Source organism: Gymnodraco acuticeps, unplaced genomic scaffold (assembly GCF_902827175.1).
Source record: "Gymnodraco acuticeps unplaced genomic scaffold, fGymAcu1.1, whole genome shotgun sequence".
Classification (NCBI taxonomy): Eukaryota; Metazoa; Chordata; class Actinopteri; order Perciformes; family Bathydraconidae; genus Gymnodraco; species Gymnodraco acuticeps.
The window spans coordinates 76,898-94,198 of NW_022991750.1; the positions used below are offsets into that span (position 1 = coordinate 76,898).

General features: G+C 39.1%; 1 protein-coding gene across 1 annotated transcript; it reads right to left on the reverse strand.

Moving 5' to 3' along the window:
- Positions 1-262: 262 nt before the first annotated feature.
- On the reverse strand, positions 263-10,265 carry LOC117534927 (acetylcholinesterase-like). Its single transcript, XM_034199201.1, has 10 exons — positions 10,158-10,265; positions 8,400-8,708; positions 4,990-5,224; positions 4,689-4,821; positions 4,446-4,597; positions 3,657-3,843; positions 3,179-3,489; positions 2,316-2,525; positions 2,081-2,238; positions 263-693 (listed from the first exon to the last, which is right to left on the reverse strand). Exons 2-10 carry the CDS (start codon positions 8,698-8,700, stop codon positions 599-601), a joined length of 1,782 nt encoding a protein of 593 aa, XP_034055092.1. The 5' UTR covers positions 8,701-8,708; positions 10,158-10,265; the 3' UTR covers positions 263-598.
- Positions 10,266-17,301: the final 7,036 nt, after the last annotated feature.

A 17,301-nucleotide genomic window follows, 5' to 3' on the forward strand; every position in this document is an offset into this window, starting at 1 on the left:
TGTTTATCTTCATGGCTCTGTTGTTTAAGTTATATTGATAAGCATTTTTTTTGCGGGTGGAGGGAGGGAGGGGGGAGTGTAGTGAGTGTACTGTGGTACTGTGATATTACAATATAAATGAAATGGCATCGATTACTGTACACTATAATGAAATAAAAAGACTTGTAAAAAAAAAAAAAAGTAGGAATAAGTGTGTTTTTTTCAGTGTGTGTTAAAAGAAGACAATATGTGTGTTGTACAGAAAATGTAAAGTCACTCACCATAGTATGTACAAATAACTTTATTGATTTGTCCTTAAATGGTCCTTCCTGACAAACACAATGGACAACACAAATCCACAGAAACCCTGATTGTCTTTGAATGGATGTGATCTGTGTGGTGTTAGATAAAATAAAACAAAAACAAGCATATAATGTGTTTTCTGCGGGTTAAAAACGAATTTGGGAAAATCAAGCTTAAAAAAACAGCATTTGTTTAACTAAATTAGTCATTTATTGGAACAAACAAAATGCCTTATACAATAGCAAAGACCAAACCACTATATCTTATGTAAACTGTTGCATATGGCTGCATATAATTAAGCTTCATCACTTCTCTATCAATAGGTCAGAGTTATAACCAGTAGAATAAGCAGGAAGGCGTAGTTGCAGTGGATAATTATCCCATTCCCTTTTACACAAGCCAGCAGTTCATCTGTGGAGAAAGAAAGAGGTAGACAGTGAGACTTTTATTTTGTCGTCTTTTGAAAAAAGATTGTTTAAAGGTCCCCTATTGTACTGTTTTTCATCAATATATTACCGCTCTCAGATATATACAAAACATGTCTCTGAAGTGTTTGGCTCCAAACACCAAACAGATCATTGCAGCATTACCCATAATCCCCTCTGTTTCAGCCCTGTTTCCAAAGTGCTGATTCTCTGTCTGTTACTTCAGATGAAAATAAGGAGCCCCTCCCCACGCCCCTCTGAGAGACATTTGGTTACAAAGAACTCAATGGTGCTCTAGGAGGAGATTCAGGTGATAAACCTTTCAGACAGGTTTGGTGCTGACGGAGAGTAAATGTGCTGCTGGTGCTCGTTGCCTTGCTCAAGGACAAATACTGGCAACTCCCCAGCTCAAACTACATTGCTATCGGGACTCTAACCGGCGACCCTTTGGATTCCAAGCCAAGTCCCCACAGACTAAGCTACTTCAGGTATTTTTTGGGGTTGTATGTTTATTGATGTCTTTAGTTACATGTATTTTGTACTTAATGTTTAGGTTATGTCGCTCACTTTATATAAAGTTGCATGTTCAGACTAGTCGACTTAAAAAGCCATAATGTAATTTAGAAAAGGGATAAAGTGTCATTCTGGATGAAGCATGTGATAAATTGATAACAAAATTGTGACAGTGCTTTGTATGGGATCAAACATTGCGTGTGTGTTTTTCTGTGTGTGAATAATGACCACAGATGAGAAGTGCATTTGTATTATTCACTCTGTGTGTGATCAGTGTTCATGGAAGTGATGACTGACCCTCCTCTCCTCCCACTCAGACCTCCAGAGCTGTGGTGAGGTGGAGGGGAGCGAGCCAGGATACACATCTCCTCCACAGGCTAAACACAGCACAACGCCTCCCGCAATGCCTCCTACTACAGGTAACTATTATGGGCTCTGTGTGTGTGTGTGTGTGTGTGTGTGTGTGTGTGTGTGTGTGTGTGTGTGTGTGTGTGTGTGTGTGTGTGTGTGTGTGTGTGTGTGTGTGTGTCTGTGTGTGTATGTGTGTCTGTGTGTCTGTCTGTCTGTCTGTCTGTGTGTGTGTGTGTGTGTGTGATAGACAGATAGATAGATGGAGGGATGGATGTATAGGTGGGTGACCAGACAAATGGATGATGGACTATTGGATGATAGAAGGATGTATTAGTCGATCGATGGTTGGACAGATGGACGGATGCATGGATGGATCAATTAATGGATGGATAGCTGATAGTTGGATAGATGGATGAATACATTGATGGCTAGTTGGATGGATGTTCAGTATGGATAGATCGATAGAGAGAGAGAGGTATAGTTGATAGATAGATAAAGAGATGTCTAACCTGAGACTCCTTGTACTCTTGGTATTAGTTTTTTCCAGAGATGACATTCTCTAGCTGACATCATATTCCTTTGTTCGGGATGGTTGTAGTTCAGAGTGACGTACTCCTGCTTTTCAGCGGTGAACACGGGCCAGCTAGCTCCATCAAGGCCTGGATTTCTAAAAAAGAGAAAAGCCAATCAACACATTTCGACAGTACCATTAAGGTTTCAACAGTGCCAGAGGATTATGCTTACCCTACTCGAGCAAAGTTGGCCCAGTGTTTCATAAACTTCTTGGTCATGTTCACTTCATTCTTCGTGTATCCCAGGGATGCGTTCAGAGGCATACCAAAGACGAACTCTATCTCATAGCCGTGCATAACGCCCATCCATTTTGGCCATGGATTTTCAGAAGACTGGTGGTCAAATGAATAGAGGAAAGTCTTACCGCCACGGTTTGAGTAGCTGGGGAGAAAGAAGTATTAAACATGTTTTCGCTGCACTAGGTCAGATTAAGGAGAGAAATATAATAGACATACTATGTAGCCGCCACAAGAAACAAACATTTACTATTATATTTTTGATAGGAGTAATGCACTGGTACAAAGGTGCTTAATCAGTTAAAAAAACTGATGCTGCTTTGGCAAATCAAATATAGATGCAAGTGCATATTCTATGAAGATTAGAATATATGTAATTGTTTCCTTATATTCATTGTATATTTATCCTTATGTTTAGTATATTTTCACCAAGTTTACTTTTATAAAGTTAAATGAATAAAAGGAGAACCCTAACCCTATTTTAAACATAATATGCAAAGTTAAATGCAATGTGGCTTAATCCTAAATTCACACTGAAATACTAGTGTGAAAAAAATAAGATATTTTAAATATAAAACAATTATAGATTGGACTGAAGAACTTGGCAACATTTTCAAAACTGCTTCTGTGGTTGTTCCTGCTACAGCATATTCAGACATACATGTGGCCATTATGCGACCCTGCAGTACAGTAGACTATAGAGAAAAGGACAGCTGTGATGGCTGGCAAAACATATATATACATGCAGTACATCTAGTATATTATACATAGATATATCTTGGATGTGTTGAGAATTACCTGTGAGCAAACTCTAGTAGAGGACAAACAAACATGTGGTCTCCAACCAGACTTCCCAGCAAGTCACGATTCTTCATCCTGTTGTTCTCGTCTGTCCACTCAGTGTACTGGAAAATGGCCGCATCTCTTGTGAGGTTGCTTGCATTTGCCATTACAATTGCCACTCCTTTTAGGAATTCATTCCTGGTGATGAGACTCTGACCGGTGACGTTAAAGCCAGGCAATCCATAAACTAGGAAGTAGGTCCCTTCGTCTTTGTTTAAACCAAAGAGAACCTCTTTTTTGGGAAGTTTGCCGGTGCTAAGCAAAACCTGCACAGAAAAAACAAAAGGGGATTGTGACGCAATATGTTTTTCAATTTGTGTCAAAGACTTGTGTGCTATGTACCCGGTAAACTTCATTTGACAAGCATGCAGTTAAGTCAATGTTGTTAGATGTCTATATGCCTAATGACGTCTTGACACAGACACACACCTACTTCAACTTTATCTGGCAGGAAGTCCCCATCAACATGAGGAGCAAAGGGTGCGGCAAAGAATGAAGGTTGTCCGAGAACATCAAATTGATTCAATGAGATTTGCTGAGGATCGGCTTTTTGCATACAAGCTTCCATATCAGCCGGAGGAGACGTGGGGCACCCCAGTAACGTCACTAGCTTCATGGACCTTGATATTGATGCAGAGAGAGAGCAAGGCAAGAGACAGAATATGTCGGCATGAGAGGGAGTGTTATGATCTTGGTTGTTGTGTTTCCTGTTGTATTTATGAAAAGTGTTCTTCCTTTGTCATGTTTACTTTCACTTTCAGTCCTTGTGAGTTTTCCCATCTGTTATGATTGATAATAATTGTAAGTGTTCCAATGAACTCTGCAACCTCCTAACCTTCGCTGCACTCTCAATAGTTCAGACTGTGTTTACGCCGTGGTTTTTCTGTTTATTCAAGGTTCAAAGTTCAAGGCTTCTATTGGTTATGCGTACATAGCTACAGTGTAGTTATGTCAATGAAAATCTTAGGTCACAGGCTCCTCCAACAGAGCAACACAATACAACTGAAACAACTGAAAAAAGTAAATACAAAAAGACAAATTGTGGAAAAGTGAAATAGCGGAATAGTGCAATAAGATTCTCTATATGCAAGTGATTGAATATGATATATTGGATACATCATTTCTAAATTGCAGCCAGATTAATATTGTTCAAACCATCAATTCAACTTTAAATAACCAGCAATGACGGAGGGAGGGAGTGAAATGATCGAATACACCCTACCTGCGCCAGGTCTCCTCCTTGCTGACTGTTGCCCAGGGTGCATTAGGAGAGCCACTCTGCATCACAGCCCTATGGAAGAGACTCTGGCTGCCCGGGGAGAGCAGGTGTAAGCCAACAGATGCTGACCCAGCACTCTCTCCAAACAGAGTCACCTGGAAACAAAAGCCAACACGTATTTGTATTGTTTGTTTCAACAATTTTAACAAATCTTGTTGTCTGATTTTTAAAGCGAAACCATTTTACCTGTGAAGAATCCCCTCCAAAAGCAGCGATGTTGTTGGCGACCCAGTTGAGCGCCAGGCGCTGGTCCAGCAGGCCTACATTGCTTTGGATGTTCTTGTTGTCAGGAATCGACAGGAAGCCAAACGCTCCAAGTCTGCACAAGAATAAGGACAGATGTTGACAGCATTTAACTGAAGAGAAAACCACCTATTGATGTAGATTTACCATACAATCTCCATGAGCACACATTCACCACATTGCTAATTACCAAAAATGTACACAATCATATTAAAAAAACGTTTCCATTTATTTCAGTCCTTACCTGTAATTCATTGATACCACGACAACACCCTCGGATTTAGTCAGGAAGCGACCATTATAAATGTCCAGAGAGGAAGTTCCTGAATAGAACCCGCCCCCATAGATCCAGACGAGGACTGGAGCCAGCGGAGAGGGCTTGGATTGAGTTTTGTTGAATCGTGGGGACCAGACGTTGAGGTACAGACAGTCCTCACTGACAGGAGTGTTTGGGTTCCACATCTCTGATCCTTCAAACCCTGGAAAAGATTACAATAATTATCCAGGTAACAACTGAACGATTAGGGCAGTAATGCAGGTGTACGGAGAAGTCATTATCGGTTCAACCACAGAAATGATCATGACGGTATTTTAAGAATGAAAGTGGGGCGTGGATTATTCTGGAAGTCAAGTTATATATGGCAAATGTGGTATTTTATTAATTATCATTCATTCGCAATGCAATAGTTTCTCCATCATATTGATTTAATATTGGTGTAATTATTTCCACAACCTCATATTGCACTCTCTTTCTGTCCGTCTAACTACATTTATGATCTAAAAATGCTTTAAAAGCTGTATAAAGCCCAGTTTATTTTGAACTAGGAGATGAATATTCACTGACATACAGTATAAGGTAAATGTTTTTCTTTATATATTTTGACAGGTTTCGTTAATGTAGAACGTGATATACGAATACAGCTGATAAAATACAGGCTTTAACATTTATTTTGATGTCTAGGCTGCGGGTGGTTGAAATAAATATAGCTGCCACGCAATTCTTTGATCTTTCTAGCTCTCACAAATGACACCTGCTTGGTGAGTGAAAGCCTAGAATGGTTAACTCTTAGCCTGTTGTGCGCTCGGCGGGGTGCAAAAAGAATACAGCAAATGTTTTTATAATGTGTAGTAAACTGAACAGCTTGACTTGAGGGAGGAAATGAACACATACAGGTCAAACTACAGGTTTCAACTTTTATTTTGATGTCTAGGTTGCAGTGTTTTTTAAATAAATGATCAATGGCTAATATAAAATATATAATATAGATGAATAGTTAGTGAAATCAAGTCCTATAATGCAAACAGAATGGGTATTGTTATCCTCTGCTCAACCCACTTCAAAATAAATAAGTAACACCCTAAATAATAATGAGACTAAAGAAGTATTGGTTTACATGTGGACTTTCCCCAATACTAAGTAGATGTCCCAAAGGCTGCAGTCTAGTAATTAATAGATACTCTTATCTCAGATGTTTGGAGTTAAACACACTTGTGTGATCAGTCATACAGTAAGTTAAAGTTCACCTTCATTATGACACTTCCATTTGATTAATTAATTCAGGACGAACAGCAAAAAGAATAAATAAATAAAGACTTGTTTGGTTTCCTGCTAATTAGCCCCAATTTGTCCAAACAGGCGTCCAACATCAATGCCTTCTGGCCATACCTATCTGTGTGTCATATCTATATTTGGAGCAAAATGTGGGAGTTTTCTCGTATGTCTGGCACTGGTTAGCTATCAGACAACCCCTGACATGTGGTTGAGTCCACAAATAGCTATGTGTCAATGCCCCTAGCCACAAGTCAAAAACCCAAAGGACCTTTTTGGGTGGGGTACAACGCCTGTATCGAATGCCATTTTTGTATCTGTGTTTATGTGCTTATGTATCAGTAGAATGGTTTTGTTTTGATAAATTGGCTCAAAATATTATCTTACCATTCATTTCCAAGATGTATAACTGTCTACTATAAAGTAATAAATGGTGCTATCATCTACGGTATGTGTGTGTGTGTGTGTGTGTGTGTGTGTGTGTGTGTGTGTGTGTGTGTGTGTGTGGTGTGTGTGTGTGTGTGTGTGTGTGTGTGTGTGTGTGTGGTGTGTGTGTGTGTGTGTGTGTGTGTGTGTGTGCGTGTGTGTGTGTGTGTTGGGGTTGTGGTATGGTGTTACATAACAACCTCCTCCCATATCCTAATTTAAGGGGTCCTTTAAGGGCATCTTTTTTTAACAATCAACTGACATGCAATCCTTTGGGGCACATGGGATTATTAGAGGGGTAGAGACCGCATTCATATCACTGGGTGGAAACATAAAGTCAATTTCACTTTTGGTAACATTGCAATAATCTTGATGTATTTACTTTTGTTATGTGTGTGTGAGTAATGGTGTAATGTAGTGAGAATGGTGACTTTCAATGACCCCTGCATTGTGGCCAATCTCATTTTGAAATTAAATGGTAAAGAATATTTAGATTTTTGCCTAATGTTCGGGTTTTGAGAAGGGAAAACAAATGAAGGGCTGAGAAAGGGGGTGAGGAATATAAATTAGACTGGACTATGTTTGTTCATTTAAAAGTGTTACCAAATTGTATGCACATTATTTTCCGAATTACAAACATTACACTAAGCTCAGTCATGTTCTTTATTGCTGTGATGCACTTTCATACATACAGTATATATATGAATTTCACATTCATTTTAAATGCATGGTTTGTCGTGTCCATTGCCAGAGGTTTATAAATGCAGATGTCATGACAATTCACAGGTGTTTTTTTAAAGGGGACATTTCTCTTGTGGATCTCTCGCTGAAAAGGAACCCCTGTTTTAGAGCATCAGCCTTATGTTCTGTAAACAAGCACTTACAAATGTAGCTTTTTTCATAATGTTGATGTTAGCATATCTGACTATAAATGTAATACAAACAAGGGACTTAAATTAATGTGTATGCATTTGGCCGGAGTCTGAGAAAATCAGCCCAGTTGTTATCATAATGATGTCACTAGGTTATTTGGGGACTGGACTGAGAAACACGGATGACATTTAAACAAAGGTCCTCTGCTACAAACCATTTGAAATATACAGCATTATGAAAGTAGCATTATTTGAGTGTGGGATCCAATGATTTCAGAGCTTGAAATATTCTGAAAGGGGCTAAAAGTCAAATACCTCGACCTCTGTTGCATCCATTAGGACCATTTTTTTCCCTCTTTGTGAATTATCCAATTGTTTGGAAGTTCAGCTGCTATAGAGGGACACATTCTGCTGAACAGTTTACAGCTAAAGCTCTGGCATTTCGCCATTTTCTCACCGTTTATGTACATGCACTGTAACACACTGTACAGTACATGCACTCCTCCCCTACACTACTTCATTTATTGTATAAGAAATGCCTTTTTGCTAATACTAAATGTGAAAAATAAAACCTTGCACCAAGTGAAGACCTTGTATAACAAACTGTATACAGATTGTGTTTGCACATAAATAATAATAACATTAATATGATCTAATAACTATGTTAGGACTCAGGGGGTCCTGGTGAGTCATCAGATACTGGCTGACCTTTCAAGCAGGTGTTTTTAATCGCTGCACTTGAATAGTCCATATTGCAAGTACACCATAATATACAGTTCATAAATTGGGACCAAACGTGTGGCCTACCTGGAAATGAAGTATCCGGTGACTGGTAGCAGGAATTTGGGAAGTTTGAGGCATCCTTCACCCCTTCCCATCTGGCCACTGGCTCTGGAGCTCTGAATCTCAGTTTCCCCACAGGTGGTTTTCCATAAGGAATTCCCAGGAACGCTCTAACATCCCCACCTAGCACTGAGAGCAGCTTTCCCTGAACTTGCCCATGCTTAGTGTCGACCAGGAGGTCATCTTGATTGGCGAGTGATACCGCCAGGAAATGAGGCAGCAGTAGCAGAAAGGCGAGGTGTGTACACGGAGGGATCGTCGCCATGGAAAATCCTTGGAAGGGAAAAAAGGGCACAAACAACCATTGTTTTATTATTGATCTTCAGATATTAAAATACAGCTTATTGGAGGGAAGGCAGGGATTTTGGCATTTGCAGAACTTTACATGCACAAAAACCGATAAAACAAACTACAGAAAAGGGTAAACATCAAAAGCATTAAAGGGTCTGTTTAATATGAAATAAAACAATTACATTGTCCAGCTTATTTACAAAAGTAAAGGCTATTATGCTCTAAGCCAGAGATTCCTTTTTTAGCTTCAACGTCAAAATACAAATGTGCCATGTCCAAAGTTAGGGCGGGTCGAAACGTTTAATTCCCCTTGGCTGCAAAAGATTAAGTAAATCATTTGACTGCCTTCACAATGACTCCCGTGTCAGTAAACAGTGTGGTGTGCTGTAATATAAAATGATTTAGTCGATTACAGAATGAATAATATTATGAATTGTTTTCTTTTTTTCTTGGGTTGATGGAGTTGGGTTCAAGGATCAGAGTGCAGTATGATACGTTTAATTATTTTACTGTGTAAGGCATAGTCCAAGATTAGATGCTGTATAATTAGACTTGGGAGTGTTCAGGCTGTTGTGGAAAATATCAATATGGATGTTATACTCCATGAGAGACACAAACAACAACAACATATTTAACATTTTCATAAATGTTTTACAAATATTAATGTGGGTCATATAATACAACTATTAGCTGATATGTTACCTGCATTCAATACAATATGTATTGCCAAGTATGTTAACACTTAAAAGAAAATGTGCCTTGGTGTATAATGGTAAATACTCAAAATCAATGAGAGGAACTTCGTTTTAAAAAAAGAGCAAATATATAACTATTAAATAATAATAATGTAGAAAACACACACCTTTTTGGCCAAGCAAAAATCCAGCGCATACAGAATAACCCATAGCATAGCTCGTGTGTGTGTGTGTGTGTGTGTGTGTGTGTGTGTGTGTGTGTGTGTGTGTGTGTGTGTGTGTGTGTGTGTGTGTGTGTGTGTGTGTGTGTGTGTGTGTGTGTGTGTGTGTGTGTGTGTGTGTGTGTGTGTGTGTGTGTGTGTGTGTGTGTGTGTGTGTGTGAGACAGAGAAAGAGGGGGGAGAAGGGGGGGGTTCATTCCCGCAGCAAGTGTGTCACTTTAACAGCGTCTTCTGATCATCTTGAAACAATAACAGTTAACGATAAGAAAACAATAAACTGGACCTTAGCTGATATACGGACGCAATTGAGTGCACGCAGCTGAATCGTGGACGGATGCGCTTTTACTTTGAAAAGACTAACGACAAAACGATCTTTAGTGGATTGACCGGGAGACGCACATGTTGTGAGAGACGCGCTGACTCCGGGAATGAATCTAAATCACTAATGCGTTTCCTCATAGTGCATTTTTAAATACTAATTCATTGGAAGAACAAAAAGTTTAAGTGGCGTCTTACCTTGTTAGCAGTCAATGTGTGGCCGGAGTGAATGTGGACACAGGACTGATGGGATGAAGAAGGCGTGGACACATCTCCCTGTCCACAAACTGCTGGGCTGGCCCTGCGCGCACACACAGCTGCTGCAGACACAGTTATGACTGTAGCAATACAAATGACCATATACTAAAACATATTATATAATATTAATTAATGATAATAATACAAATGTGAATAAAGTGATTCAAAAGACACACATTGTAAAAATAGCCACATTGTAAAAAAAAAAATTATAACAACGAAAACATGTTTAAATTAAGGGAAAGAAAAATAATAATAATAATATACTGTTAAAAAATAGACATATAATATATGTAGATCATAACTACCTCATATAACATCATGCCCCCTCCAACATGTTACAAAATAAATCTTAGAGGCACATGTGGGAGCACAAAGAATAACAACTACAAATATGTATAAAATTCAATATGTTATATTTGTGGTTGATACATTAATTAATAAAGGGGGTGACCATCTTTAACAATCCATTTCATTTTTGATCCAAGTATTTTTAATCTACTTTTCTATGTGATATCCTTTTCTTTTTTTTGCTTTCAGATTAAATAGCGTACATAGAGTACAAAAAACACTCGGAAATGAATTACAAGTATACAGTAGCATAAAACAGAAATGCATAAAGTAGGCTACACATACTAAAGTACAATACAATTACTTTCCACCAGTTCCAGAAATAAATCACTGCAGGGGTCAGTGCAGGTCACTTCAGCAGACACACAGACGACTGTCTCTGGTCATCAGCTCAACAACAATAAACAATAACAAGGACATTATGCAACGTTTGAAACAGGGCTTCATCTAGCATCAAACATCCTGTTGTCTGCATCTCCCAAATTCCAAAGCTGTCTCTTACAGTAAATATATTTAGCAAGAAAAATGTGCCAACAGTTGTTGTTTTTTTTGCAACACATTTACAACAAAGTGTGAGTTGTAAAATGTGTGTGTATTTATTTGCATTGAAATGATTGTATTTCACTCTTCTCTTTTCTTATTTTCAATTACAATACATTGAAGAAACATTTAGAAATATTATAATTGTTTTATTCAAAATAAAATAATAAAAACAATAGATTGTGTTGGTGGCACCTTGAAAGGGAAGCATACAATGCAATAAATACTCTAAAAGGTTAAAAACAGCAAAAAAGGCTTTATATAATTCCCCCCCATTTCCTACAACATGGTTAACTAGGGGTTAACTAATCCTTATATTGGACAAGTGTTATCCATCATGACCGAGAGATTATTTGACGTTATGACACTCTCTTTTTCCTTCTCACTATTCCACTTCCTGTTTCCGTCCTTTGTTTCGCTCTCACACAATACGGTCTGCTTAATGTGTCATCGTTGCTTTCCTTTGCCTCTTATCCGGAGGGCAAAGCTGGAAAGAAAAAAATAAGTTTTCTTTGAAATGTTTAATGCTGTCTTTGTGTGTGTGTGTGGTGTGTGTGTGTGTGTGTGTGTGTGTGTGTGTGTGTGTGTGTGTGTGTGTGTGTGTGTGTGTGTTGTGTGTGTGTGTGTGTTGTGTGTGTGTGTGTGTGTGTGTGTGTGTGTGTGTGTGTGTGTGTGTGTGTGTGTGTGTGTGTGGTCTAGCATTACTATACTTGTGGGGACCTAAATCTGTTTACACAGTCACGTGTGGGGACTCGCCTCCCTTATGGGGACAAATTGGAGGTCCCCATAAGGGGATCATTAATTTTATGGGAAAAGACTTGGTTAGGTTAAGGGTTAGGCATGTGTTGGTTATGGTTAAGGTTAGGATAAGTCTCCAGGAAATGCATGCAAGTCAATGTAATGTCCCTTGAAGTGATGTATACATGGTATGTGTGTGTGGGTGTGTGTGTTGTACATTTCTGCTTTTTTTTACTTCTTGCACCACAATTCTTTCTCAATGTTCTTCCAATGAAACTTCAAAAACATGTGTGACTTCCACAGAACTGACAAAAACACTCACACCCTTAAACACACATGATGCGTGGAGTCATTTGGCTTTGGTGATTGTTTTTGCATGAATTCAGAATCATTTTCTTGTTGATGCATTCTTGTTATTTATAGTATGCTCATGTGAAATTGGATTAACCTAGCCTTATTGCGACTGATGCAGACTGAGGCCTGGACCCCACCATCAATATAATATTCTATCATGGTGCACACTGTACATAGACCGTACATTATTCACTACATGACTGGCACCTGCACATATCACTATAAAACCAAGAAAATAACGGCAGTAATGCAATATTGTTTATCGTTTGTGCTTGTGCATGTTTTCACCTGTTGATGCAGGCTGATGGCTGTTATATTTGTATATTTTATACTTCATATGAACCTTAAAATGCAGCTTGTGTAGTTGTTACGGCCCGCCCCCTACTCCGTGGTAGTGGCTCGTGGGGAGGCCCGCAACATAAAAGAAAACACACCAAACCACCAGTACTTAACAGCGATCATTTACTAAATGTACAGCCGTTACTCACAGAAGCCAACCGGCAAAGGAACGAGGTCTGGAGGACTGGCCAAAAGAAACAAAAAGAAGGAGGGGGCCCTGAGCCAGCCACACCACGGGCCGTAGGACCCAGAGCTTCCCTCCCCTGACCAGATAACTAACCAAAACCCTATGAGAAACAAAATAAAGCCACGAAAACTAGACTACCAGGCCCTCCGGCTACACATCGTAACAGCAGAGAGATCATCCACAGAACAGAGTCTTCCGGCATTAGGATCGGCGACTGATCCTTCTCCTCCAGTCTCTCCTTATAACCCGGCTGACTGGAATTTAGGAACACCTGGGCAGAGGCGGAGCCAGGGGCAGACCAGACTGGGGAGGGGAGCACGTAACAGTAGTAATAAAATAACTTCATCATTTACCTTTAATGCAACAATGGCAGTTTGCATGACCTCTCTGTTGATTATTATTGTTAGAATATATGTCCAGAAAGCTACACAGTATTAGATTACATTAGATCTACTATCTAATCAGAAGTGCAAATAAGGCAGGAAAGTGTATAAAGGTATATACTGTAAATATGACATCAAGTATGTACACTATAAACAGTATATATTAGTATGAACACTATAAACAGTAGTATCTTGACCATAATTGACACTTCTTAAATTATATGAATAAATATGAGCTTGCTGTTGAAGATATAGCTGTTTGGACTGTTCAGAGATGTGAAAGAACGTGGGTTTAATCTGTCTTAGAATTCTGCGAAACATTTATTCTGACGTTCATCTTTCATTTTTTCAGAATTCTGACTTTTATCTTTCAGAATTAACTTTTGGTTGGATCCAAAAAGAAAGAGAAATGTTATGTAGCCCTAATCTTCAAAATAATACACAGAGTAAATACAATATTCAAAATTATATTGGAAAATATATGGTCTGAAAATCATTGAAAAAAAGAGTCATTATTGTTTACCCATAATACTTTTTATTTATAGGTTTGTACAAGTCCCTGTGCACCGGCAATGACGGATTACATTTCCTTAATGTAATAACTTCAGACTATGGGAAAACATTATTCCCATTGCAACAATTTGTTGAATTTGTGCCAGTCAGTCTTTCTCTTTCTTTCCAGGCATCTTCCATCACTCCATCCAGCTAGCTGTGGACATCAAGGCAAGAGAAAGGTAGCCATGGGAGGTCTGGCTCCTTAGAGACGTGTGCAGCTTAGCGTCTGGATAAATATATATAAGCACAGACGGATGTAGGCAGAGAGACAGAGCGATAGGGAGAGGCAGCAAACAGTTTTGTTTGAGTGGCAAACATAACCACACACCATCAGGGATTAGCCGCTGAAAGGGAGCAACGACAGGCATTTGATAGAATGTTTCTCTATTTCGTTCCAACATCATCAAAATAGGCTTGGGACTGGAATGCAACCCCCATTACACACACACACACACACACACACACACACACACACACACACACACACACACACACACACACACACACACACACACACACACACACACACACACACACACACACACACACACACACACACACACACACACACACACACACACACACACACACAAAAGTTAATTTCACCCATGCCCTTTTAATGTCAATCTGCCGTTGGCACAGATAAGCAATGGAACAAAAATATAAAAAAGAAAGAAGCAAAAAATACATTTAATTCATTCAATTTGTGTGTAAGCTTGTAGCAATGAGATAGTAAATATCCAATCATGGTGTCACAAAAAGGGATATTGGTTTATGTCTGTCTCTATTTGATTTGAATGTGAATGAGTGTGAGGGTTTGTGTGCTATATCATGTTTGTGTATGCAGACATTTGAGCTTTTTAAAAGGTACTTAAAGTCTTGTACTTCATCATTATACCTCTCCTGAACAATGATACAAGCACAAGAAGACACGAGAGGCTAATTAAGTGGTCACACACCCAATGAAATGTAAATAAAAAGGAAATATCTCGGATGTTAAACAATTACATTTCCTGATAAGAATAATAGCTGGAAACAGGAAAGTACTCATTAAACTGTACGACTGGAATTCCTCGACTTCCTCAATCAGCACTATACAGTACCACATCCTCCCTCTGATTCCCAACGAGATACGATGTGTTGCATATGAGGCGTGACACGTGCACATACATGTGGATGCACACTTGGCCAACATGCACCAGATTAACCAGTTGAATGGTCTGGCTTCCTTTAACCTTCAGAGGTAATAGAGCACTTGTCCTTCACTGACATGCGCTTCTCTAATTGGTAGAACAGAGATGGATAGATGTGGGGCTAGTTGGGTTAGGGGGTAAGGGGGGGGGGGGGGGGGGTGTTGTGCTTAAATGCTGCAGACAGGGATGCATGTGTGGCAGGTGGTTAACCGGTTTCCGAACAAACCACTCTAACAGAATGACTCTGGTAAATGGAGTAAATGGGCTGCAGAATGGAGAGTGACAAGGTCAAGTGGGACAGAGTGGTAGACACCATTTTTGTGGTGGCCTACAAGTATAAAGAACATGAGATACAGTGCTGGGCCCAGGATGCTAAACAGTACATGCAGACATTTGCAATGTAAACACTTTGTTTACACATTGGCTGCTCAGTGAAAGCAGCACGTCAACAGCAGCAGGCCTCTGTCAATTGTTCTATTTAAAAATGCCTATGGATACACCTGCTATTTGTTCATAACATGTTCATATAGGTTCATGCTACCTCAATCAAACGTTTACTTTATCATAGTGACATCCCAGGCATATATTTACAGCTTTCAAAATGTTTCATTGTGCATGTTTGTGTTTTCTAAGGAGCCCCTAAAGGGACATTCAAAAAAAAAGAGAGAGAGAAAGAAAAAAGAAAATGGGGATAACGGGTGAGTATCTCGTGTGCACGACAACGGAAGGATAGGGTCTGTCAAATTAGTTTATTTTGGGGATTGAATGGATGCTCTGACCGGTCCACTTCCTGCTGTGTCGCCTCGCGTCGAAAATAGACTTGCATCCTATTTTTAAAGGTAATTCAGGACACATTTAAAAATATATATATTTCCATTGTATTCCTATTTAGCTGCAAACAGTAACACAAGTTCAATAAAAGTTCAATACAATTAAATAAATACAAATAGTAGATATAAGCTTTATATCAAAAATAATCCACTCTTATCAATGACAGCTGACACTTTCAGCTGCAGTTAGTGCTGAAGACAAAAGAGACAGAAGAGGAAATTAAAGTTATGCCTGCTTATTGGAATTGGAAACCACTACGAATAAGAAACACATTTAATCACAATTGGTTGAACAGATATATTTGCATAACGTAGCTAATATCAAATGAAGTCAGGGGAGGAGCATACATATCACCTACATGTACATTCACACAAAGCTAGTAAAACATGTTTTCTTTAAACGCCAGTAACATAGCTGTTTTCATTCAATTGGATTTCTGTTCTATTGATTTGTATTATTAGTCTTATTTTTACCTCATTGCAATCCTTGAAATCGTATTTTGCTCCATTGTTTGCAAAAAAGTGTTTTATGTCTTAACTGGCTTTCATTTCTTAAAAAGTGCTAAAAAAATGAAGCTTCTTCTTTTCCTTCTTAATCTTCTTCTTTCTATTATTATAATTATTTTTATTTGAAGGTCAATAATAGATATTTATGCAGAAGAGAGCGAGGGTTCTGTCCTAAAAATGTGGATTTGTCAACCTGCTTTATTTTTTAAAATCCCCACCAGCCACAGAGCGGTATTTAGGTCAGATGAGTGTCCACTCTGCTGATGACACTGTGTATAATTCTGGGTAATGAAGTCTTTAAGATCCCATCAGGACACACAGTCATCTCACACTCGATTCCAGCGTGTCCATTTCTCCAGACAATCTTTTTTTTGCCTTTATGCAATTATGCATGACGTCATATTTCTAAATAATAGGTCACATTCTCGCCTAATGCCCACATCCATATTTGGGTCAGGCTTCACTCTTCGGAGTATGTCAACACGGTGCTCTTGCATGTCACAGACAGATTACCAGGGATTTAGAGTGTTTATGCTCCAGTGTACTGGTGGCTAAAAGGTTAGAGAAGTGCGAGTGCAGCGTGACTGCAAGTGGACAAGTGTGTGTGTGTGTGTTTGTGCGTGTGTGTGTGGGCATGTGCGTGAGACGGAGAAGCAGCATGATAGATTATACAACCATTCCAGCTGTGTAAAAAATTCATTTGAAATCCTTCTTTTGATTCAATCTTAATAAAACACTCAACTGTCTTGCGACCCATTTAGTGTCCCATCGCTCACATACCTATCTCCCAACTCGCTCTCACTGGCTCGTGCTCACACACACACACACACACACACACACACACACACACACACACACACACACACACACACACACACACACACACACACACACACACACACACACACACACACATGCTCGCTCACACACAATGGTCTTATCAGGCTGCCGTGTGTCTGAAGTGTTGTTTTTATATTGCAGCCATATTTCATTTTGGCCTACTTTCTTTAAATTGCCTATGGGGTTTTGTATGGGGAGTGGAACCAACACATTTATATATGAGATTGAAGGAAAGGAGGTGGGAGACTTGTTTATGTTCTTATTCAT